Source organism: Mustelus asterias, chromosome 2, assembly GCF_964213995.1.
Source record: "Mustelus asterias chromosome 2, sMusAst1.hap1.1, whole genome shotgun sequence".
Classification (NCBI taxonomy): domain Eukaryota; kingdom Metazoa; phylum Chordata; class Chondrichthyes; order Carcharhiniformes; family Triakidae; genus Mustelus; species Mustelus asterias.
This window is the reverse complement of record NC_135802.1, coordinates 43,427,145-43,453,299: the sequence shown is the minus strand read 5'-3', so window position 1 is coordinate 43,453,299 and position 26,155 is coordinate 43,427,145. Positions and strand designations below refer to the sequence as shown.

At 42.3% G+C, this 26,155-nt stretch overlaps 1 protein-coding gene across 17 annotated transcripts in view; it reads left to right on the top strand.

Annotated features, from left to right (window-relative positions):
* Nucleotides 1-26,155, top strand: part of kiaa1217 (KIAA1217 ortholog) — a 583,797-nt gene that overhangs the window by 469,328 nt on the left and 88,314 nt on the right. For all 17 annotated transcript variants that reach the window (XM_078234173.1, XM_078234247.1, XM_078234212.1 and 14 more), the window contains one exon: nt 22,744-23,561. In XM_078234173.1, coding sequence (XP_078090299.1) covers nt 22,744-23,561 — 818 coding nt within the window. The remainder of the gene's footprint in view (nt 1-22,743; nt 23,562-26,155) is intronic.

The following is a 26,155-nucleotide window of genomic DNA, read 5'->3' as shown; positions in this document are numbered from 1 at the left end:
TACAGTTCTGGTCACCCTATTATAGAAAGGATATTATTAAACTAGAAAGAGTGCAGAAAAGATTTACTAGGATGATACCGGGACTTGATGGTTTGAGTTATAAGGAGAGGCTGGATAGACTGGGACATTTTTCTCTGGAACGTAGGAGGCTGAGGGGTGATCATATAGAGGTCTATAAAATAATGAGGGGCATAGATCAGCTAGATAGTCAATATCTTTTCACAAAGGTAGGGGAGTCTAAAACTAGAGGGCATAGTTTTAAGGTGGCCAGAGAGGCAATTGTTTCACACACATGGTGGTGAATGTCTGGAACAAGCTGCCAGAGGTAGTAGTAGAGGAGGGTACAATTTTGTCTTTTAAAAAGCATTTGGACAGTTAAATGGGTAAGATGGGCATAGAGGGATATGGGCGAAATGCGGGCAATTGGGATTAGCTTAAGGGTTTAAAATAAAAAGGGCGGCATGGACAAGTTGGGCTGAAGGGCCAGTTTCCATGCTGTAAGCCTCTGATTCTATTAATGCTGGGACCTCGGCTATTTACAATCCATAATTAATGACTTGGGAAAAGAGACGGTCATGTCTCTAAGTTTGCTAATAATACAAAGCGAGATGGAAAGGTCAGATGTGGAGAGGACACAGAGACTGCAAAGAGGTATGGACAGGTTAAATAAGTGGGTAATTAGGTGGCAGCTGGTGTATACTTTGGGGAAGGGTGATGTTATTCACTTTGGCCAGAAGAATAGAAAACCAGAATCTTTTCATAAAAGGTGTGAAACTTATAAATGTTGAGGTTCACAGCCGTGCTTGTACAAGCAATGTAGAAAGTTAGCATATGCTGGTCGAGCATGCAATTAGGAAGGCAAATGGCATGTTGGTCATTGTTGTGAGGGGGTTAACGTACAGGAATGAAAAATTGTACAGGGCTTTGGTGAGACCACATTTGGAATAGTGTGCAGTTTGGGTCTCCATCCTTAAGGAAGGATGACTTGTATTGGAGGAAATATAGTGCAGGTTCACTAAATTGGTCCCATCTGGGATTAAATCCGTGGTGGGGGTTGGGGAAAGGGAGTGTTTCCCACTTCAGAGGCTGACGGGAAACCACGCCACATTTTCCATACCTTTGTTCCCTAATTAGTCAACAAGCAGATTAGATTACAAGAACAAAGATGATTCACAACCCTGTTAGTGCACCCAGTGTTTAGCCCATATTCCGTGATGAGGTGGGCTGGATGGCATGCGTATTACTGTCATATCTGAGTGCCATTAAAAGGTGCCCAAAATCACTGACCCACCATTGAAAGGATTTGGACCGCCTGAAAAAAGATGAATCTCGAGGAACATACTGAGATACAAGATGGACTTCCTAGATAACTGGGAAGCTGGAAGATCCACGTGAGAAATGCTCCCCAAACCGATTGCTGTGGTGTTCTGGGGTCCGGAGGTTGCTGGTAGCCTCCATCCCAAAATCTGGAGGCAGCCCCAAGCATTCTTCAGGTAAGTCCCAATTTCTGTACACCACGTTGTCCCAGCTGTGATTTCCCATTGGCATCATGGAGAATCAGGCGCAGTGGGGAATTCTCATTGGGCCATTACCTGCATCCCATTAGCAGGGTGTAATTCACTTTCATGTTGACCTCCGGTGGGAGTTATGATTGGCCATGGAAGGCACCAGCGAAAAATCCCACAAGAAATTCATGCTGGCATAATACCGTTTTTTGGGCCTCACGCTGAATTCCCCCCCCCCCCCCAATCCACCATTGAGCCTATTGGCAGGGATATGGGGGAATTCTGCCCATTGTTTCTGCCGGTCGGGAAATCTAAAAGATGGGGAGTATGGTCTCAGGTGAAGAGGCTGATCATTTAGGACTGAGATGAGAGAAGAAGTTTCTTCACTAGAGTTGTGAATCATTTTTGCTCTTGTCTTCTAATCTGCTGGTTGACTGTGCAGTCACTGACAGAGTTAGGTTTCATCCTGGCAGATCTCCATTCACTTTTCCTAATCCCTTTGTCCCCATTGTAATATGTTTTGGATATGGGTTATATCTCTGTCTCTTTGCAGCCCCAGGAAAGTATTTTTATGCCATTCCCCACGTGATGGGCGGCATGGTGGCACAGTGGTTAGCACTGCTGCGTCTCGGTGCCAGGGACCCAGGTTCGATTCCTGGCTTGGGTCACTGTCTATGTGGAGTCTGCACGTTCTCCCTATGTGGGTTTCCTCCCACAGTCTGAAAGATGTGCTGGTTAGGTGCATTGGCCATGCTAAATTCTCCTTCAGTGTACCCGAACAGGTGCCGGAGTGTGGTGACTCGGGGATTTTCACAGTAACTTCATTGCAGTATTAATGTAAGCCCACAAATAGGCTTACATTAACACTGCAATTAAGTTACAGTGAAAAGTAGCCTACTTGTGATACTAATAAATAAACTTTAAATACGTGGCAGGAACTCTGATGCTCTTTGAATTTTTTTAGAAGTGGTCTGCCGGAAGGCAAGTAACAATAGTAATTGAGCAGCACATCCTACATTATACTTGAGCTGTAATCATGTTTTAAATAATACTTAGTGAGACAGCTTCTCATTTTGTCCAGTGAATTTTGGTCAGCAGATAACTCTTTAAGGCAATAATTGTTAACAATGTCAATTTTGTATTTGAACAGTGGCTTTCTTGATGCAGTGGGAACAATGACTAAACAACATCACGAATGCCAAATCATGATCCTGGACAATGAGTATGAAATTGCAGATTTATCAACATTGCCCTTGTGTTTTCTTCCAGGAAGGGCTGCCTTCAGGAAATTGGCAATATTTTATTGTTTGCTTATAAATGCAATGCAGTGACCTGAATGGAGTCAAACTATCATCTCTCTGTTGTATACTAGGTAGATGAGAACAATTGTTTATAGATATAATGCTTGAAGATATCAGAGCTGTGCTCTGCTCAAAGGAAAAGTGAAACTAAGACAGGATCACATGATACATTTCCCTTCTATTGATATTACGCTGCTGTTCCTTAAAGGCATATCACAACAGTTGTTATATTATTTGTAAGGGGGTAGGAATTTTTATGTGGATGTGCACCCAAGGTGCCACGTTTACTGCATCAGCTCACCAACTACTTGGAAGCTGCAGAATTTTAGTTCTAACGGTATGGTTCCATTTTCTGGCTCCCAGAATTCAAAATAACAGTTGTGGCATATTCAACTTGATATACTTTACCTAAGGTTACTGGAACTAGTTTATGACCGCTAACTGGAGGAAAGCGCATAAAAATGGAGTTTGTGAGCCATTTATGAAATATTTACAGTAATCTCAAAGATTACAATAAACCCTTTGAATTGTATCTTGATCTGTACATGTGAATATTTGAGTTGCCACATTAACATTCAACAATTTACAAACTGATTGGTACCAACTTCTGCTAACTGCCTTTGGAAGCATTTTGTGATTTGAACAGAGCTAAAAGTTTGAAAGTTCTGGACATTGGGAGAATGTTCTATTTTAATATCAATGCACACGACAGCAGAGCACAAAAGAGTTCTTCACAGACACCGAGCTGCAGTGACATTGAAGAATAGATGTATTACATTTCATAGAATCCCGACAGTGCAGAAGGAAGTCATTCGGCCCATTGAGTCTGCACTGACTCTCCAAAGGAGCATTTTCCTCAGGCCCACCCTGTGCCCATAACCTTTCATATTTTCCATGGCCAATCCCCCTAACCTATACATCTTTGGACAATAAGGGGCAATTTATCATGGCCCATCCTCCTAACCCGCACATCTTTGGACTGTGGGAAGAAACAGGAGCACTCGGAGGAAACACGCGCAGACGCAGGGAGAACGTGCAGACTCCGCACAGACTTGGGTCCCTGGCGCTGTGAGGCAACAGTGCTAACTGCAATGCCAAATTTGCTGAATTAAACATTGGAGTGTAATAGAACTTTCTTGAAGGGTACATCTGTCTATCGCCCGAAATTGTATTTCCTCCTTTAGTACTGCAATTCTGTGCAACTTTGTTTACAGCTGCACTTCCAGTCAGACTTGAATTGCTGTGGCAGTATGATCTTGCTTGATGTTGTTAAAGATTCTAGCCAGGAAATTGTCCGTGAATTACTTTGAAATTTAATGTTATTTAACATAATTGTACAGAATTGTATGCTGCCCAAATGTATTTTTAAACTCCTGGCAGGCAAGCAACAGATGTTGGAAATTTAATACAAAATCAGGACTTGCCTGAAGTGCGCAAGAGACAGATCAGCATCTCAAGGAAAGCTTGGCGTCTGGAATCTGAGCCTTCGATGCAAAATCTTTGCTGCGTTACGGCTGCACGAATTTTGATAATTAGAAGATTAGAGTGAATTTAGAGGTTAGGGCCAGTATAATCATGGAAGTGCTAAAACTTAGTGCAATCATTCACACCCAGATTAGCTTGTGTGAAAGTAGCTGTAATTGGTGAAACACTTCACTGGCAAACATTTATAGAAATGAATGGAACTTCAAAGCAACAAATGGGTTAAATGATCCATATAAAGGCAAAATATTGCAGATGCTGGCATCGGAAACAAAAATTGATGGAGAAACTCAGCAAGTCTGACAGCATCTGGGGAGAGGGAATAGAGCCAATGTTTCGAGTCAGGACCAGACTTGAAATTGAGTTTGTGTCTGTATATGCCATGTTTGTGAACACAAGTCCTCACTCGCCCGATGAAGGAGCAGTGCTCCGAAAGCTTGTGCTGCCAAATAAACCTGTTGGACTTTAACCTGGTGTTGTGAGACTTCTTACTGTGTTGGACCCCAGTCCAACGCCGGCATCTCCACATCTATTCTCTCTCCACAGATGTTGTCAAACCTGCTGAGTTTCCCCAGCATTTTCTGTTTTTGTTTGCAAATGATCCAGAAATGGACTTTGTTGCAAATGGGGAGAGAAGTGGGATGATTTTTCTTTTCTCTTGAGAATGGAAGGTTATACCTCTACGTGTAGTTGGGATTCATGTGCGCATAGACACTGGACTAGACCAGTTGTGATGAATCACTGGTTTCTGTGCTGTAAAGTCAAATTTAATTTATCTAAATCTATTTTGTGTTCTCTTTCCCCAAATCAACTTGTTTAGCACAAAGTGCTATAGAAATTTGGAAAAAGATGTTTTCAGTTTCATCCTGTGGCTTCTTGTTTAATTTAATAGAGTGTTGGCATGCATTGTTCTTGTTGCTATAATATCATTGCTGTAAATCTCCTTGTACTGGTAACTCATATCCTACCTAATATCATGCCACTTTAGATCTGTTTATAATGTGATTCCAAAGCGCTCGATAGTTTCCTGTTCAATTCAATTATTTGGGTTATTTATGAAATTAAGGCGTAGTCTTCTCTGGTTTGGAGAACAGTGGCTCGTTGCAGTTAGTCTGGCACTGCCTCCCCTGCAAAATACCTCTTGTGAATGGCCCAGTCCATTGACTCAGCAGTTGCTTGCATATATGGATCTGAGGGGAGACACTTCCGTCTTGTTCTATTTCTTCTGCAATCTCTCTTTATTTAGGTTTATCTCCTCGTGGCAAAATGCTTCTGTACTTGTATCCATCAGCTTTCGTTTATTTGAGTGCCTGTACTAGATTGATCTGAGTTGATCCCGACACATTAGAATCCCAGGTACACTGGTGAAAACAATGGGAATTTTGTTTAAGTTGAAATTGGACTTTATTGTGAGGGGAGCCGCAGGAAGAAAGTTTCTTTGCAACTTTTCTAAATTGTATTTGTAGTTTTTTTTCCCTGAGTAATGCAGTACAAAAATACAAAGCCATACAAGCCAAAATGCCCCAGGTTTGAACCCTAATCCGTTCTACTTCAGCTGTTTTTTTATGTGAGGCAACAGATGAGATGCTACTGACTTCTGTGACCCTGAGCTATGGAGAGGGAAATATCAGCTCAGCCTTCCCCTTATGATTAGTAGCCAACGACCATTACTTGGGTGGGTGGTGTGCACTTGTGACCTTCTAGCGCAGGACATCTGAGCTCCCACTGAGGGATGTTTATTTTGGATAGGAGCAAAACAGTTGCTCTTATTTATGAAGTCATACTCAGTGTGAATCACTATCACCATGGCGATAGAAGAAAAATTGGGGAAGCACTGTTGGAGATTGGAGCAGAGATTCTTGGAGCAGTAATCCATACTGTTCTGATCCAAAATTGCATTTGGACTGTTTGATCTTTCTTCCAAGTCTTCCTTCAGTTGTTCTTCATCTTGTGATGAGAAGCAGGAAATCAACAAGACTGCAGCAGCATACTCAAAAATTCAGGCAGTGAATGATCTTGAAATGTCAAATTGCCTATTGTAGCCAGCTATTTTGGACAGAACAGGAAAATGTTCTCTTCTCCCCTCTCTCTCGCTCCCTTCTCTGTCAGTTAAATGAAGGAGAGAGTCAGAAGCTTTTGCCTAGGGTGGAAGAGTCAAGGGGGCATAGGTTTAAGGTGCGAGGGGCAAGGTTTAAAGATGTACGAGGCAAGTTTTTTCCACAGAGGGTGATAGGTGCCTGGAACTCGCTGCTGGGGGAGATAGTGGAAGCAGATACAATAGTGACACTTAAGGGGCGTCTTGACAAGTACATGAATAAGATGGGTATGGAGGGATATGATCCCCGGAAGGGTAGGGGGTTTAGTTCAGTCGGGCAGCATGGTCGGTGCAGGCTTGGAGGGCCGAAGGGCCTGTTCCTGTGCTGTAATTTTCTTTGTTCTTTGAAATTATGCAAACACTCTTAGATGCTTTAAAATCAACATACTGAACTTCAAATTAAGCTGTAATACCAGATCAGCATGTTTCAGGAAGTGGGAATTTGTGTTTATTTTCCTGTCATCAAGCAGACTGTCTCCTCTTTCGCTGAAGCCCCTCAGTTTGAGTTTTTAAGATGCTCACAAAGGAATATGCTGTGATGTGATAAAACACTGAAGTGCGAAGCATGATATATATATATCCACTTGAGCCTTAAATGGAGTATTTAAATTACTACTTTTTCGGCAAAGAAGTTAACACTTAGTTAGCACTGTTTGGATTAATTACCAGTTGATATGTAATTGTATCTTTTTTGAGTGCAATAGAGTTTTGTGGTGGGTTTTTTGTATTTCCACAGAAAAATCCAGACAGCAAGAATGAATGAGATAATTTTGGCTGCAGCCTAAATACATTGCAAAGGAATGTTCTTTTTGATTGCTGTCCTGCACACATTTCATTAAAGATGAGCATTCTCTTAGCTCACCGGCTGCGACTAATTGAACGAATGGATTAGCATTGCTCAAGTTGACATAGACTGAGTACATCTAATAAAATGTCATGTTAGATCCGTACATTACAATAGTCACTATTTTAAAAGTGCTTCATTTGTTGTAAGGTGCATTGGGGCTCCTTAGAGGTTGTGAAAGGTGCTATACAAAGGCACACAAGTTCTTTGTTCCAACCTGATTTGTGGGTGCAGTTCCGGAATCATAGACATGTAGGATTGGGCCTAAAGAGAATGCTGAAACCTGTAATAGACAGAAGAGAATGAGGGCAGAGATGAGCAGTGTGTTACCTTCCCTGACCTGTTGAGGGTGTGGGACTTTATGCAGCACTCTTCTGCATTCCCAGAAGTGCGGGAGTTTACAGTCAGGACCAGTTCCATCACCATCTAGGTGTAATTTATATTTCTCACCTGTGCCCCTCTCTATCTTGTGCATGTGCTCTTGCTTTTACTCTTTGTATAATTTTCTACCCTCATTCATGTATGGTCCTCTCTTACTTTTGGGGCCCCTGTTTCACTCGCCCATACACTCTTTCGTGCCTTCCTTTTATTCTTGCCCCTGCTTACTTTCTCTTTCTTTCTCTGCCTTCTCCTTTTCTTTTTCTGTTTTCTCTTCTTTTCAATGCTCTGTTGGTGTCTTTCCCATGTGTTCCCTCGCCATCTCTTTCCCTATCTCCTGTTAGCTCTGTGTCCTCTCCCACTCTCCTGTGTCTTCCTCGTGCAAACACGCCTCTTTGTCTTTTCCACATGAATAGTCACTATTTTAAAAGTGCTTCATTTGTTGTAAGGTGCATTGGGGCTCCTTAGAGGTTGTGAAAGGTGCTATACAAAGGCACACAAGTTCTTTGTTCCAACCTGATTTGTGGGTGCAGTTCCGTGTGCTGTGTTAATGGCTGCTATAATTAAAATTAACTTCTAATAAAGGATTGATGTGGTGAAAAGTTGAATGGATCAAAGATTTGGGTTTGTTGAGCTACATGACCTTTTCCTATCTTTAAATATTCTTGTTGTTTGCTGCCCAGAATATTGGCTTATTTCTGATGTCAGAGCTGGAACGCAGTGGCAAGTTATCAAAGAAAAACTGTTCTCATTAGCTGGAGATACAAGATCAAAGGGACACAAGTTTAGGTTTTGGGCAAGAGACACAGAAGAACTTTTTATGCAGTGAGTGCTAATGATCTGGAATTCACTTCCTACAAGAGTGTGGAGGTCGAGACTATCAATGGTTTCAAAAGGAAATTGGTTACTCACTGGAGGGGAAATAAAGTTGCAGAGCTGTGGAGCTAAAGGTGGGGAATGGGACTGAATGGATGGGCTGAATGGTGGCCTCTTGTGCTGGTATGATTCCCTCTCGAACAAAATTGTGAAAATGCAAACTATAATTTTCATGGATTAGTGCTACTTTGAAGATGTCTCTTTCTGTTAGACATCTTTGGAAATTTGACAGAGTCAAAGCAATGAGTTTTGATGCCTGTTGAGATTTATTACTAATAGTTCAATGCTTACATCATGGTTACATACTTGTTCCAGGATTTATGAAAATGTGAGTGACAAACCTATTAAATCTCCCTGCTAATGTATTTTGAGTTACAGTACATTTTGCAGTGTGATTTTTAGCCATGGTTTCACTCATGGACCAGTTCCATTAAATTTTATAGCTGCCTTCTGCCAGCTTTTGCCAAGTTTTTTTCTGCCCTCAGACACACAGAAACTTGCATCCTTTGTCTTCCTGAACTTCTTTTTGAAGTGACTGTGTCAGTGTGTTTCTAAAGTTCCACCTTCTGTTATCGGCACTAATTTGACTCCCTCTCACTTTTCAGGTCCTTGAGAGTCCATCTGTTTTGCATATTTGCGCATTCCATTTAATCATCAAACGCTTTTCAAAAATAGACGACCAGTGTTACATTAAAGATTTGATATCTTGTACAAACAATATTACCATAAATCAATCATAACCTTTGAAAATCTAAGTGCAAATAAATAAGTTAGCCACATCAAAATCTTTCTACCCTGTCATAGGCTAATTCTTTTGTCTCAGTAAAACTTCTGTGAAAAACAGTAGGTGTTTTGCACTTGGGAAAACAGACCTTGACCTTTCATTGATGTGAATTCCTTTTTGCGTCAGGCATCCGAGAGAACTGGAACTTCAGTAATAGAGTTTAAATGCCAAAATATTGCTTAATCTTCTATGTACTCTGTAAGAAGGAGTTCTTTCGAATTAATTGATGGAAGCTGATTTTTCTTAAAGTGCTTTCAATGGATGCTCATCCAGGAAACAGGAACCACCTAATAGTAATCTGCATTAGATTGGATTCTAGCACTTGATTTAAATCCTTTGCAACCCTCTTAGTTGACAACAGAGCCTGAATTGTCACTTGACTTTATAAAAACAATTGGAAACTTTGAGGTTTAGCCCAGCTTATTTCAATCCTATGACTAGTTTCACTAAGACCCTTCAATAGACCTGTAAACATTATTTTAATTCCATGAGACTTTGAAAGGTTTAAGAGGTTGCTTTTGTCAAATAAAAAGGCATGTCTGCAAAGGAGTCTGGATCCCAGACAGTTATAATTACTGAAAAATTGACTTTTTTGTTGAAGTTTTTCGTCTTCTGCTCTCATCAGGACAATTCGCAAGAAAACATCAGGGAAATAACAAATTTATACTGTATGAGAAGGACGTGCTGATTGATTAGCATTTGAACTCTGATTGGTAGAGATATTGTATGGGGAATACACCAGTTGATGGTAATTGACAGTAATTTTCCCATAGCAAGTTGACTGCCACATGATATTTTATTGGAGAGCGACACTGAGCTTCTTGTTATTATCCCAGCTGATGGTAATACTGCGTAAGTCAGATCCCACACTGGATTTCTGGCTCCTAACTTCAATATTGTGTTGAACGATGGAGGGCACTTACTGCACAGATTCACAGAAGTCTGCTGATGAACTGCCAACGAAAGAATAAAACATTAATTAAACAAGAATAAATGAACTGTATTACACCAGACAAAAAGTTTGGAAAGATTCCAAGTCAGATAGCAGAAAATGATTTAAACTCTCACTCTTCATTTTATCCCAGCAACCTTTACAGACACAGAACCCCAGTGAAGATTTACCACTCTCAGAATACCAAGATTTCTCGCTTGGGTTAACTCAGCTTCAGTTTTTCTCTGGCAGACTTGTGAGCATTCAGTGGATCTTTCATCAGTTGGTATCTCTCGCTGAGAGAGACAAAACTGAAAACTATGCTCATTATTATTTTAACTTCAGAGCAAATAAGTTCCTTAAACTCTGTTCCTCATCGAGCTTTTTTGCAAGGTTTCTCACTGGAGAGATCAAATCTTCTGCCTCCGCTTTCTGGTCTGCACACACTAACTGTTAAAAGCTCTCAGGGTTTCTTCTAACTCAACATTTTCCACAACATTGGACTAACAAACAGTTGCCGGGTCCACTCCTATGTCCCAGTTGCACAATCAACTGATGCCTGTGATCCTGGTTTTGCTTAAACTAGGGTAGAGTAAAGGATCAGGGTAGCCAATGAGGTTAAACCGAGACTTTACCTGATGCAATTTTTCAAAGCCATCTCGGCCTTTTGGCTAACGTAAAGCATTAGATCAAGCCCAGGAGGGGGTGCAATGCCTCATCCTGTCAGCTTGGATCTTGTTTGATCGAGCCCAAGATGGGATGTAATGTCTTGCCTTGTCAGCTTGGATCTGGTTTGTCCCTCATGGGGACCAGGATTGGACTTGATTTGAATTGACTTTTTCGATTTGAAATAACACTGGTTATCACTGATCCTTGAACTGAGCTGAGGATTACCAGGTTTACAGTAGGTCCCACCCTTGTCACGGGGCAGAAACCACACTCCCAGCTTTGGAATGTGCTGTATCTTAAAAAGTGATAATGTCCACAGGGACGCACAGGCATAATGAATTGAATTCATAATGCTGTTCTGTCTGATGTCTGCATTGTCTTCATTACTGATGAAAGCAGGTGAACAGTTGCCGGTTTAATGTTCCAGCTATGGCTTGATGGAGTTGCATTCCTGCATTCAACCACAATTTGTATTGACATCACACCTTTCACATGGTCAAACATTTCCAGACTCAACACGGGCATTACAAAATAAAATATTACACCGGGCCATGCCAGGAAATATTAGGACAGACGAGCAGACGTTTGGTCAAACAAGTAGGTTATGAAGTGCCCCTCAAAGGAGGAAAGAGAGGTGGAAAGTTTATCATAAAATTCCTACAGTACAGAAGAAGGCCATTCAACCCATTGTTCCTGCACCAACAAAAATCCCACCCTTTTCCCATAACCTCACACATTTACCCTGGTAATCCTCTTGAAACTAGGGTCAATTTAGCATGGCCAAACCACCTAATCCGCACATATTTGGACTGTGGGAGGAAACCAGAGCACCCGGAGGAAACCCACGCAGACACGGGAAGAACGTGCAAACTCCACGCAGATAGTGACCCAAGCCGGGAATCAAACCCAGGTCCCTGGCGCTGTGAGGCAGCAGCGCTAACCACTGTGCCACCATGCCGTCCTTTTAGGGCAGGAATTCCAGGGCATGGGGCCCAGACAGCAGAAGGTACAGTCAACAATTAAAATCCGGGATAGCCAAGGGCAGCGTTAGCGGGGTGCAGATATCTTGGATGATTGTAGGGCTGGAGAAGATTACAGAGTTTGGATGGGGCAAGTTTGTGAAAGCAAAGATATTCATGCTGGTGGCAGATAAAAATCTTAAAATTGAAGTGCTGCTGTACCAGGGGCTATTGTAAGTCAGTGAACACGGGTTAATGGGATTTGGTGTGAGTTAGGTCACGGGCAGCAGAGTTTTGGATGACCTCAAATTTAGAGAGGGTGTAATATTGAAGTCTGGCCACGAGTATGTTAGAATAGTCAAAATTCTGAAACATAAGCTTATTTATTTATTAGTGTCACAAGTAGGCTTACATTAACACTGCAATGAATTTACTGCGAAAATCCCCCAGTTGCCACACTCTGGCACCTGTTCAGATACACTGAGGGGGAATTTAGCACGCCTTTTGGATTGTGGGAGGAAACTGCAGCACCCGGAGGAAACCCATGCAGAAACGGGGAAGGTGCAGACTCCATACAGACAGTGACCAAAGGTCGGAATTGCACCCGGGTCCCTGGCACTGTAAGGCAGCAGTGCTCACCACTGTGCCGCCCTCACAGAGCAGAGAAATACACCTGGCACGGCTGCACAGCCTCATCTTCCTGATCTGGGAAAAGGAGTGGATTTCAGGGACATGTCATAGATTGCAGTGATTACAAAGCAATCTTCCTGCTGTCTACCTCAGGAAAGATCATTGCAAAGACCCTCCTCAATTGCCTCCTCCCATGGCTAAAGAGCTCCTTCCAGAGAAGTGGTGTGATTTTCACACGTTGAGAGGCACCACAAACATGATCTTCTCTGCACAGCAAATTTATGAAAAATATCAGAATCAACACGAACGACTCTACATGACCTTTTCTTAATCTCTCAAAAGCAACCATGAAGGCTTATGGAGTATCTGCCTCTTAATTGGCTGCCCTCAGAAATTTGTCACCATCCTCTGCCTCCTCTACTGTGACATTTAAGCCAACAGAACCACAACTGAACCTATCTCAGTGAAGGCTGGGGTCAAACAAGGCTGTGTCATTGCACCCAACCTCTTCCCTGTCAACCTCCATTACCACACCTCACCTCCAGCAAATTATCCATACGCATGAAGATAATTTACAGAACAGATAGGAAACTGTTCAACTTATCTTGTTTTTAATCCAAAGCCAACATCTCTCCAAACTCAGCGATAGAACTCATTATGCAGATGTCATTTGTGTGTGCGCTCACTCAGAAACTGAGCTCCAGGTCATTTCTGACTTCTTCTCTGAAGTATATGTGAAAATTGGCCTTTCGCTAAACAGCACTGCCTCACAGTGCCAAGGAACCGGGGTTCAATTCCAAGTTTGGGTCACTGTCTCTGTGGAGTCTGCATGTTCCCCCGTATCTACTTGGGTTTCCTCCCACAGTCCAAAAGATGTGCTGGTTAGGTGCATTGGCCATGCTAAATTCTCCCTCCGTGTACCCGAACAGGTGTCGGAGTGTGGCGACCAGCGGATTTTCACAGTAACTTTATTGCAGTGTTAATGTAAGCCTACTTGTGACATCTTTGACAGGGTACCGCATGGTAGGTTGTTTTGCTAAAGTTAAATCTCATGGGATCCAGGGTGAGGTAGCCAATTGGAAAAAAAATTGGCTTGATGACAGAGACATAGGGTGGTTGGAGAGGGTTGTTTTTCAAACTGGAGGCCTGTGACTAGCGGTGTGCCTCAGGGATCGGTGTTGGGTCCACTGTTATTTGTCATTTATATTAATGATTTGGAAGAGAATTTAGGAGGCATTGTTAATAAGTTTGCAGATGACACCAAGATTGGTGGCATAGTGGACAGTGAAGAAGGTTATCTAGGATTGCAAGGGGATCTTGATTAATTGGGCCAGTGGTCTGATGAATGGCAGATGGAGTTCAATTTAGATAAATGCGAGCTGATGCATTTTGGTAGATAGAACCAGGGCAGGACTTGCTCAGTTAATGGTAGGGCATTGGGGAGAGTTATAGAACAAAGAGATCTAGGGGGACGTGTTCATAGCTCCTTGAAAGTGGAGTCACAGGTGGACAGAGTGGTGAAGAAGGCATTCAACATGCTTAGTTTCATTGGTCAGAACATTGAATACAGGAGTTGGGACATCTTGTTGAAGTTGTACAAGACATTGGTAAGGCCATACTTGGAATACTGTGTACAGTTCTGGTCACCCTATTGTAGAAAGGATATTATTCAACTAGAAAGAGTGCAGAAAAGATTTACTAGGATGCTACCGGGACTTGAAGGTTTGAGTTATAAGGAGAGGCTGGCTAGACTGGGACTTTTTTCCCTGGAGCGTAGGAGACTTGGGGGTAATTTTATAGAGGTCTATAAAATAAGGAGGGGCAATGATAAGATAGATAGCCAATATCTTTTACCAAAGGTAGGGGAGTTTAAAACTAGAGGACATAGTTTTAAGGTGAGAGGGGAGAGATACAAAAAGGTCCAGAGGTGCAATTATTTCACACACACAGTGGTGAGTGTCTGGAACGAGCTGCCAGAGGTAGTAGTAAAGGCGGATGCAGTTTTGTCTTTTAAAAAGCATCTAGACAATTTGTGGGTAAGATTGGCATAGAGGGACATTAGCCAAATGCTGGCAATTGGGACTAGCTTAATGGTTAAAAACTAGGTGGCATGGACAAGTTTGGCTGAAGGACCTGTTTCCATACTGTAAACCTCTCTGACTCTAACAAAATAAACTTTAAACTATAATCTTCAGAGACTTGGACAATCTACAATTGGCACCTCAAAGCACTGGAGAAGTACAATCCGTAGTGCCTTCCAAATCCAGTGGCCAGAAAGATGGTATTCTCTCTCTCTCAAGCCAACTTGCCCAGCATTGAGATGCTCACTAATAACTGAAAACCAGGTCCCCTTGGTAGGTAGATCATATGCCTGACACGAGACTCATGAAGCAATTGTTCTACTGGGAAGTCAGCCGTGGCAGAAGACTCCCACAAGGACAGCAGAAAAGCTTATGGATATTCTCAAAGCATCCCTCGAGGTCAAAAATACCCATAGACTCCAAGGAGTCCCTGGCTTGTGCCTGACCGAAACGGAGAAGGCTCATTCAGAAAGGCTCCAATCATCAAGAGACTTTGGGAATGTGCAGAGAAGTCGTCGGGGCAGGAAGAGGGAGTGCACAAACTGCCAAACAACCCACCTACCTAACCCTTCAAGCAGCACCTTCCCCTTATGTGGCAGATTCTACAGATCACACGTTGACCCTCAGCCATCTCCGAGCACATCAGAGCAGATTTATTTATTAAGTTTGTTTATTTATTAGTCACAGGTAGGCTTAATACTGCAATGCGGTTACTGTGAAAATCCCCTAGTCGCCACACTCCGGCCCCTGTTTGGGTACACTGAGGGAGAATTTGGCATAGCCAATCAACCTAACCCGCACATCTTTGGACCGTGGGAGGAAACTGGAGCACTGGGAGGAAACCCACGCAGACACAGGGAGAATGTGCAGACTTCGCACAGACAGTGACCCAAGTTGGGAATCAAACGCATATCCCTGGTGCTGAGAGGCAGCAGTGCTAACCACAGTGCCACCGTGCCACCCCAATCAGAGTGGAAGCGAATTATCATTGATCCTGAGGGACTGCCTAAAAAGGAGAGTGATCAAATTTAGTAAGTTTAAATTCAACAAAAACAGCCCGTTGGAAGTTGATACACAAGCTATTTGTATATAAATTACAATAAAAAGAGTGAAGAAATAGGTAAAACCTATTGGTGTGTAAACTCCTGTGCAGATCCAGCTCATGGATGCATAGTCATCTGTTCAAGTCAACTAAAAGGTAATAAAAAAATACGAATTGAGCAAGTTCGGTTTCAAACCCCCTTCTGAAATATTTATTAACACATAAATGAATGTATAAATTCTCAAGTGCGGAGACCTATACTACCATTCTAATGTCTTATTAAATCAGTTATTTTAAGTGACAGTTTTATCTCACATAATGGGCCTTCTGTAATGTGTTAAGTGAACTGATGCGATGTAACTCTAAGCATCAGTATCTCAAAAACGCTCAAATTGAACTAGATGAAAAAATTGGAGTGATGCCAAGAAAATCTTCAACTGCCTTTTCATCTTTCCAACACAGCCATAAATATCAGATCACCTGCTCATTTTGAAAAGGACTCCTTTAACCCTGCTCCCTTTAGTGGAGTGTATACATAATACAAAGAAAGGAAATCTTTGAATCTCCAGTCATAAAAAGAATTTGTATTTTCTGCTGTTTCTCTCTTGAATTTCATGGCTTCAATGTTTAATGTGACCTTTCAATTGGCTAGGTTCTGTGTGCGTATGATAGTCGGTGGAGTTGGGGAACAGTTGAGAGGGAACAGAAAATTTCAGGTCCCAATGCCCACCTTCAGTTATTGCCAGGTCGGAGAGAGAAAATGTGGAATGTTGTTTTGCAGCTGAGTCTTCCTGTGTCTTGGACTTCCGCATTTTCCAGGAACAGGGCAGAGAAAAAGAAACACATTCATAACGCTAACTCTTCATTCACACTTCTCACAAGGCGTGTATACTTTTTGATAGACACAATCTCAGCGCAACTATTAATGAGGCAGGAGCGGGTTTATTTCTGGCCTCCCACCTCCGGCTTCTCCCAATCAGTTGCTGCCCTCTAACTCCTCTGGTTAGAGCCTTTGGCTTAGGTGTGGAGATCAAATTTAAGGAAGTTAAGTGCAGATCTGTAATTTTCTTTTAACCCCCTTTGCCCTACACCTGCCCAAGGAAGACACAGCTTTAAGTTAATAAAATGGATGGTATGAGAGTTCAGGAAAGGGTGACAGTTTAGGACACACTGACCTATCATTCACATGGCTCAGTCAAAGATATTCCCAGTCCACGTAAAATGGAGAAGAAACTGTGCCCCACGTTTCCTCTCATCATCTTTTAGATGTCTCTTTTAACCCACCATTCCTCAACTTGTATGTTTATTGGTGTTCCCATGTGTATTGGAGTGTCAGTATTTTATATTACACACTGTGAAAATTGCATACTTATAGTTTGAGAGTACTTAATTAACCGTGCAATGTTATACTGAATAATAAAAGGCCAAAAATAAAGAAAAATTTGTACTTGAAGCACCTTTCGAGAACTCTGGATGTCCAAATGTGCTTTACAGCCAATAAAGGTGTAGTCGTTGTGATATTGCAGGAATTGAGCAGCCAATTTGCGCACTGCAAGCTCTCACAACTGGCAGTGTAATAATGGTCCGATGCATTCTTAAATTTAATTTTATTTGTTCTTGGTATGTGGGTTTGCTGTCAAGGTCAGTGTATATTGCCCTGGAGGGCTGCAGTGAGCTGCCCTCTTGAACTGCTGCAGTTTTGATTGAAGGATACTGGGGACATACTCTTCTTCAAAATAGTGCCACCTCTGTTTAATGTCTCCTCCACAAACACGCACCTCTGACAGTACAGCGCTCCTTCAATGCTGCACTGGAATGTCAGTTCACAGGGCCACAATTGGCACTGAAAGAATCAGTGGAATAAGTTGAGAATCACTTCCCTCCACATTTTAAATTTCTGGACTAGAGGACAGCAATTAATGTGCTGAAAGACAACTCCTGACATTGGCTAAGCAATTCCTTTTGACCCAACATAAGTTAAAATTGAAGCAATAAGCTTGTACAAATATCCTACACCTTGCAATAAAACAAATGTAGCTTACCCTGTTGTGATATATGGTGCACAACATCAAAACGTACTCTCATTTTGCAATTTCAGTGCATTTTTTGGTTACCAGAAAGTTGTGTAGCACATTACTGCTGTGTTTGATTGCTTGGTTAAGGAGTTAACCATGGTTCAGTTGGTAGCACACACTCCTCTGAGCCAGGAGGCTGTGGGTTTATATCCCACCCCAAAGACCTGATCAGAAAATCTGCTGCAACACTGTCAAAGGTGCTGTCTTTCAGATGAAAATGTTGCTTAACGAAAACCCTGCCTATTCAGATGGGCAAAATTAGCCCCCATTTGAAGAGGAATAAAAGATTAATCCCGAGTGTAACAGCTGATGTTTATCCCTCAATCAACATCACCACCCAAATAAAATTTGATTATCTGATCATTAATACATTGCAGCTTGCTGTGTGCAAATTGGTTGCTCATTTTCTGCATTATAAAAGTGACGTATGTTTCAAAAAGTACTTCATTGGCACCTTGGGATACCTTGATCTCATAAAAGATGTTTTCTGATCAGTCTGTTAGACTAGTGACAAAGGTCTTTTTTCCACTGAACTTAGGACATTGGCATGAAATTGTATTCAGCTGTTGATTTTAAAGTAATCTAGTTAGCTCACCTGGGTGTAAAATTGATCTCAAGTCTTGGCTTGAGCAAGTCTTTATTCCTCAGGAAATGAGTGTACTGTGAAAGAAATGTATTTAATTCTGCACTGCAGGGACACAGCAAAGTGTATGATCACAAGATGAGGCTTACTGCAGACTTCAACTGTTTGTTGAAATAGGTTTTAAATTCATGTGGTGATAGACATTGCCTTTAACTTCACATGATTTCATATGACTTGAGTTTGACTTTGTGAAGTTGTCTGTGTCTGTTCTAATGGACATACTTTACACTACATTGCAAACGTAGAAATCCGCATGTATATGACTTCATAGAATCCCTACAGTGCAGAAGAAGGCCATTTGGCCCATCCGGCCTGCACCGACGACAATCTCACCCAGGCTGTATCCCTGTAACCCCACTTATTTACTCTGCTGGACCCCTTACACTAAGGAGCAATTTATCAACCTAACCCGCACATGTTTGGACTGTGGGAAGAAACTGAAGCACCCGGAGGAAACCCCCGCAGACACAGAGAGAATGTGCAAACTCTGCACTGACAGAGGCCAGAATTGAACCCGGGTCCCTGGCGCTGTGAGGCAGCAGTGCTAACCACTGTGCCACCAGGCTGCCAGCTCTGACTCAACACTGGGAGAAGCTCAAGGACAACACAATGTGAATCCGCAATAACACACTAGTACGTAACAAACGAGATCAAATTGCACCCACTGATTTATTTGAACGCTGTGGGAATTGTTTTACTTGGTGTTGGATGCTTTCACCAAATCCCAGGCAGGTGTTGGGAACTTCCTTTAAAGGCAAGTGTCAACATGGTAACAGGTGCTGGTGCATTGGACTGCCCATGCCTTTGGGATACCTTTCCTATGGTGCCTTTTCCTTTGTGCTGATCAATTGCGACGTTCATAGAGACTAATTAATGGGCCAGTTGAAGAAGTTTCCAGGACTGTCGATACTGATTAAAATAATTGTGATTATGTGAACAGTAAGTTTCATCAAGTTCAACTGTTAGTTAGCATGTTTACAAGTTCTTGTGGTGAAATTATTGAGGATAACTCCAGTAACTTGCAATGTAAAAATGTAATTGCCTGGACCCCATAGGGGTCATGTAATCATGTTGGATGAAATACTGATATTAATAATGAGCAGTTGTGGTTTCCCTTTTATGTCTATTGTGCTTTTACTATTCAATGACGCAGTCTAAAAGGAGTTAGTGGCCAGCTAAAACTTAACTGCTGTGATGATGCAAGATTTGTTATTGTCGATTCCCCTGGCAGTCGGATTGAGAAGGCACACTGCGGTTTTCAAATGTGTACAAATGTTTGCTTCTCTTTACATATTGATGGCTCAAAAACCTTTCCTTAGTTTCAAAGGTATTATGCAACAGCATGCTTTTCTTCCGTCCTTTGAAGATGTTGGGGTTTGATGCAGCGAAATAGTGCGGCTGCATAATTAAACATCATTGTTTTGGAGCTCTACATATGAACAAAAGTAAACGTGGATGCTTCAATCGGTTGCTTTGGCATATCTGCGTTAAACTCCGAAGCTAAAGCGAAGTTGGCAGTAGTTTCGATATGAAACGACTCCGTATGCTCCGTGGGCTTCCTTTGAACAAAAATGGTTAAACCAGACACAAACTGCTGTGAAAGCTTGAAAGCAGGCACAATTCAACGTCTGAACCAGGAAGCAGGCTGTAATTGTTTATAAATTGAATGCATGAACTTAAAAATCCTGTTTGGTGTGATCACTGTCCCTACCCGCAAGTCTCTGTCTCACGTAAGTTTGGGAGCAGTGGTTCATAGAGAACATCGATCCACTTTCACCAAAGGGAAACAAAGGATTGGCAATAACTGTCCTGCATTTAGACACACCCGTCTTGAAAAGTGGTACATTTTACAAACCTGGATAATATCTAAAAGTAACAAGCAAAGATGTTTGGGATGCTGTACTCCCCCACCTCCAATTCGTAAAAATTGGAGTGAAGGCATTCGGATGCTAAAGCAATTGTATAATAATTTTGTGAATTTGAAAATTTTAAATTTTTATTATTATTTTGTTCAGTTTTATTTGAGACTTGGGGCAAAATCGGGCGAAGAAACTGTGAAAAGCTATTTTTGATCTGATTGTTCCATCTTGTTGGTTCACCTTTGCATGTGAATAAATCATTAAATTTTCCTGCTGACTTGTCTTGGAAGGAATTTAGATTGAAGTGGAGTCAATCTAGTCAATGTTAATGAGTCAATAGCTTCAAGTGTGCTGTACAAATTTACATAACATACCAGAACTTGATTAATATGCAGTGTAGGTTAACCACTTCAAAGTATATTATTGCTGAATTTCCCATGGTATTACTTTGTGACGGTAAGAAATCTCAAAACACCAGGTTAAAGTCCAACAGATTTATTTGGTAGCACAAGCCACGAGCTTTCAGAGCACTGCCCCTTCATCAGGTGACTCGTGAAAAACTTTCCCCGCACATGTCCCTTAAACTTCCCCCTCTCAACTTGAACCTATGCCCGCTTGTAACTGACACTTCCACCCTTTGGAAAAAGCCTCTGACTATCCACTCTGTCTATGCCTCTCATAATTTTGTAGACCTCTATCAGGTCTCCCCTCAGCCTCCGTCTTTCCAGTGAAAACAATCCTAGCTGATTCAACCTCGCCTCATAGCCAATGTCCTCGAGACCAGGCAACATCCCGGTGACCCTTCTTTGCATTCTCTCCAAAGCTTCCACTTCCTTCTGATGATGTAGTGACCGGAACTGCAAGCAATACTCCAAATATGGCCTAACCAAGGTTTTATATAGCTGCAATGTGTCACAGATTGCAACATCAGGGTCATTGATGTACTATTGTAAATGGGTTAAATCAAATGTTTACTGACTGTTATTCTGTTTTGTTGTGGATTGACTTTTGACTGTTATTTGTAAAACTTGAAAATGCACCCTTGACCATTATGGATGCACCCATTGAAAATACACCCGTATTTTTGTGCATCATTGTGGATGCACTTTCTCATTCAATCCAAGAAGTATTTACTTTGCGTCCCTTTGTATTTTGCAAGTCATTAAGGGAGGCAATGGCCTAGTAGTATTGTCACTGGACTATTAATCCAGAAACTCAGCTAATGCTGTGGGGACCCGAGGTTTGAATCCCACCACGGAAGATGGATTTTGAATTAAATTTTTAAAAATCTGGAATTAAGAATCTAATGATGACTATGAAACTCATTTTCGATTGTTGGAAAAAAACCTGTCTGGTTCACTAATGTCCTTTAGAAAAGGAAATCTGCCATCCTTACCTGGTCTGGCTTATGTGTGACTCTAGAGCCACAGCAATATGGATGACTCTCGAGTGCCCTCCATGGGCAACTAGGGATGGGTAATAAGTGCTGGCCAGACAGTGACACCATGTTCCACCAATGAATAAAAAATATATACAGGAAAACTCTGGGAATTAGCAGATTACAGATGCCTTGGCTTTTGGAAGTGATATGCAAAAACTGCTAGAATTTGTTGGCATTGGGAGTGACTCTGGGTGTGGTAGTGATTTATAAGGAGAACCTGGAGTTTGGTCGCACTGGGACAGGATCTGAGGTCCTACTAGAGAATTTTTGCAATGTGAATGTTCTTTTGGGGTAGGCAAAATCCTATGGGTCGGCAGCAATGGAGATGTAGTGAGGCCAACTGTCAGGAAATGGGGAATATGGGAGGATAGACAACGTGCGTTGCATCAGGATTGGGGAAGCTCTTTGGAGCTAGCAGCAGTGTGGAGGGAGCCCGGGTTAAAATGAGGTTTATTTATCAGTGTCACAAGTAGGCTTACATTAACACTGCAATGAAGTTACTGCAAAAATCCCCTAGTTGCTACACTCCGGCATCTGTTCGGGTACACTGAGGGAGACTTTAGCATGGCCAATGCACCTAACTAGCACGTCTGTCTGTAGTGAAGGAGAAACCTGAGCGAACGACAGTCTGCGAATGGATGGGCAGTGAAGAGCGGATGGAACATTGTGCTAGGTACCAGAATTGGTCAGTACTGGGAGTTGGAGGGTCTCTGGATGGAACATTTCCATGGATTGTCTGTAGTATTGGAGGGTCCAGGGAAAAGGCCTTTGGAGGCTGGAAGCATTTGGTGCAGGGAATCTGTAAACATTAGGAGGGGTAGATTTTTTTAATTATGCCCTTTTACTCTACCTTGCCTATTATTATTGTGGTTAGGGATTACAGTCAGATTAGAGATGATTGTTAATAATACTTCTTGTAACTTGCCTCAGAGATCGTCCTGACATTGTGCTCTGTTTTAATGTTCTCACCTAGTGTGAAATGTTGCCTTCCACTGACTGTAGCTCAGATTAAAATATGAATAGGATTGTACTCTGCATCCATTCTTAGTGATGTGCCATGCACCTCTTTTATTTGAATACAGTCCTTACCCTTGCTATGGAAAAAGTCTTGCGACTTCAAACTTAAATGTGTTTTTAATTGTTTTCAGATGCAGAGGGAGATGGTTCACACAAAAGAAGCTCCTCCATCCTTTCGTCACCATGTTCCTCTTCCCCATGGACCACCAGTTTCGCCGTCATTAACTCAATCAATGCCACCATCTCCATCCAGAATTCCATATAATGGAGGGCGAACCATACCTATGCCAGGCAGTGCCACTGTTCCCAGGGACAGACTATCCAGTGTGCCACCATCAAGATCCATATCCCCCAGCCCAAGCGCCATCTTAGAAAGAAGAGATGTCAAACCAGATGAGGACTTGAGTGGTAAAAATATTGCCCTTTTCCGAAACGAAGGTCTGTACGCTGATCCTTACATGTATCATGATGGACGAATGAGCATTGCATCGTCTAACACTGGAATTCCTGGGGACATGCCAGACCATGGCCTATACCACCGCCCTTCATTGAGGTCTAGCAATGCATTCCCAAACACCAATGTGCAGGCTGACATGATGGAGCAGTCGCTTTATAGAATAAAGCCCAGGAAATATTCTGACAGTTATATACCATCAGTTGGCTCCAAAACACCACCGTCTTCTCCTCAGAAGTTAAGTGACTTGCGCATGATGGATATTCATGGACAGAGTACCCACATGGGCCATCCTGTTCAACTTGACAGGTCCTCTTCTGTACGTGGCTCCCTCAGGAAGGATTCTGGGACATCTATTGCCATGGAAACGCCAGCAATCAAGTCGCGCAGTGCAGCTTCCTCACCTTCCATTTCGGACGTTGTCCCTTTTTCAGCTGACAAGCAAATGCCGGGATACAGCGGTGCATCTGGAACACCCAATGACCCAGAAACCAGGTAAGGGAGGCTGAACAGTGATTGGAAATGGAGATGAACAGTTCAAAATGGTAACTGCTTTGCATAGGTACATTTGGTAAGTTTCAGCCAAACTGTCAGGTAGTGAGTTCAGGTAGTGAGTTAACAAAACCAGGTTAAGTTCATTTGCCATTCGTGGCTCCAAATCCTGGCCAATCTGTTCATAATTTCCATTATATTTGCACTGGGTTAGAATTTTGTACTCAAAATACCCATCTAGGCAACATTGTTGGCAGAAAAGGTAAAAGGATCTTTATTACATTTTCAATTTCTGAATATTTTTCTATTACATCCTTGAATAGAGATTAGTCAACAGGGATTTCCAAAGAAAGAACCATGTTTAGCCAACCTCATCAAATTCAGAAGTAGCAGAAGAGCTGACTGATGATAACATAGTCAATGTCATATACTTAGCAATGAGTCTATTGTGTGTTACTAAGGTCAGAGCTTGTGGCATCAGGGGACAAGTAGCAGAATGGATAGGAAGTTGTCAACAAAACGGAAAAGCAACTTGAGGTTAAGGGTATTTATTCAGGCTAGTAGAAGGAGGGAAGTGGTGTTTCACAAGGATGGGTGCTATGTTCACCTTTTGCATAAATGTTTGGAGTTGGGAATCAGAAGTACAGTTTCAAAATTTGCAAAAGGGCAGCATGGTGGCACAGTGGTTAGCACTGCTGCCACACAGTGTCAGAGACCTGGATTCAATTCCGGCCTTGGGTGACTGTCTGTGTGGAGTTTACACATGTCACCGTCGGTTTCCTCTGGGTGCTCTAGATTCCTCTCTCAGTCCAAAGATGCGCAGATTAGGTGGGCTGGCCATGCTAAATTATGATGTGGAGATGCCGGCGTTGGACTGGGGTAAACACATTAAGAAGTCTAACAACACCAGGTTAACGTCCAACAGGTTAATAAACCTGTTGGACTTTAACCTGGTGTTGTTAGACTTCTTACCATGCTAAATTACCCCATAGTGTCCCAAAGATGTGTAGATTAGAGTGATTACCCATGGTAAATGCATGGGATTACGAGGATAGGATCGAGGGGATGGCCTGGTGGAATGCTCTTTTGGAGAGTTAGTGCAGACTTGATCGGCTGAATGGCCTCTCTCCGCACTGTAGGGATTCTGTGGTTCTATGGTTCTAAATTGCACCAAATGGGGGTTGGTGTAGCTAATATTGAAGAAGGCTGCGACAAAATACAAGGCCATGCAAGTTGCAGAATGAGTAAATGGAAATTAATCTCAATACATGCAAGCGTGAGATGATACATTTTAGTAAAAAGAATGGACGGTCACAATTATGGGTTTCCAGGCAGAGTAGAGCCATGGGATCTAGGGATAGAGTTCCACAAATCTTTTTTGCAAATCACAGATTTAACTATAAAATGCAAATAAAGCAGTAGGATTTATTTGTGAAAGGATGTGCATAAGTCGTAGAAGATGGCAGGAATGGTTGACAGAGTGGTTATTAAACTATACAATATCCTATTCTTTATTTTCAGGGATTTAGGGTTTTTATGTTGAGCCTGTTTAAGACACAAGTTCAATCTCAGCTGAAGTATTGCATTCAGTTCTGGGTGCCATGCGTTTTAAGGGTGGCACGGTGGTTAGCACTGCTAGCTCACAGCACCAGGGACCTGGGTTCAATTCCGGCCTTGGGTTACTGTCTCTGTAGCGTTTGCACAATCTCCCTATGTCTGCGTGGGTTTCCTCCAAGTACTCCAATTTCCTCCCACAGTCCCAAAGATATGCAGGCTAGGTGGATTGGCCATGCTAAATTGCCCCATTTGGCTCGATAGGCCAAATGAGCTACTTCTGCACTGTAGGGATTTTATGATTTTATGTTAAGTCATTGGAGAGAGTGCAGAAAAGATCCATAAGAATGGCTTTAGGGATGAGGAAGTTCCATGATGAAGACAGATCGGAAAAGTCCTTGGAGAAGAGAAGGCTGAAAGATGCTCTGATAGAGATTTCAAAATCGTAAGGGGTCTGGACAGAGTTAGATGGGGAGAAACTTCCCATTTGTGAAAGAATGGAAAATGAGAGGACACAGAATTAAAGTAATTGGCAAAAAAAGCAAAGGTGACATGAAAAAGTCTTTTCATGAAGTGAGTGAAGGTCTGGAATGCACTGCCTGGAAATGCTGGTGAGGCAGGTTCATTTGAAATGTTTAAAAGGGAAGTAGACTGTTGGGCAAAAAGGGAGAGTGTGCAGGGTACCGGGGGGGTGGGGGTGGGGTAGGGTGGGGGGGGCGGGGGGGGGGGGCAGGGAGAAGGCTGGTGAAAGGTAAAAGACGAATTAATTGCTCATTTAGAAAGCTGGTGCAGACATGATGGGCCAAATGGCTGCACCAGCCCTGTGTGCCCTGTGACAATTCTACGATTTGTACAGAACCTGGGTTAGACCACACTGGAAGTCCTTTATTGTGGATTATATGGCTAATGTTGTTCTCCATTGTGTGCCATCTGTGTGATCACCAAAGGATTATTCAGCAGCAGCATTACACCCTTCATCCTCCACATCAAAAGAAGTGAATAATTGCCAAGAACCTTTACCCAAATCACAGTGTGCAGCAAAG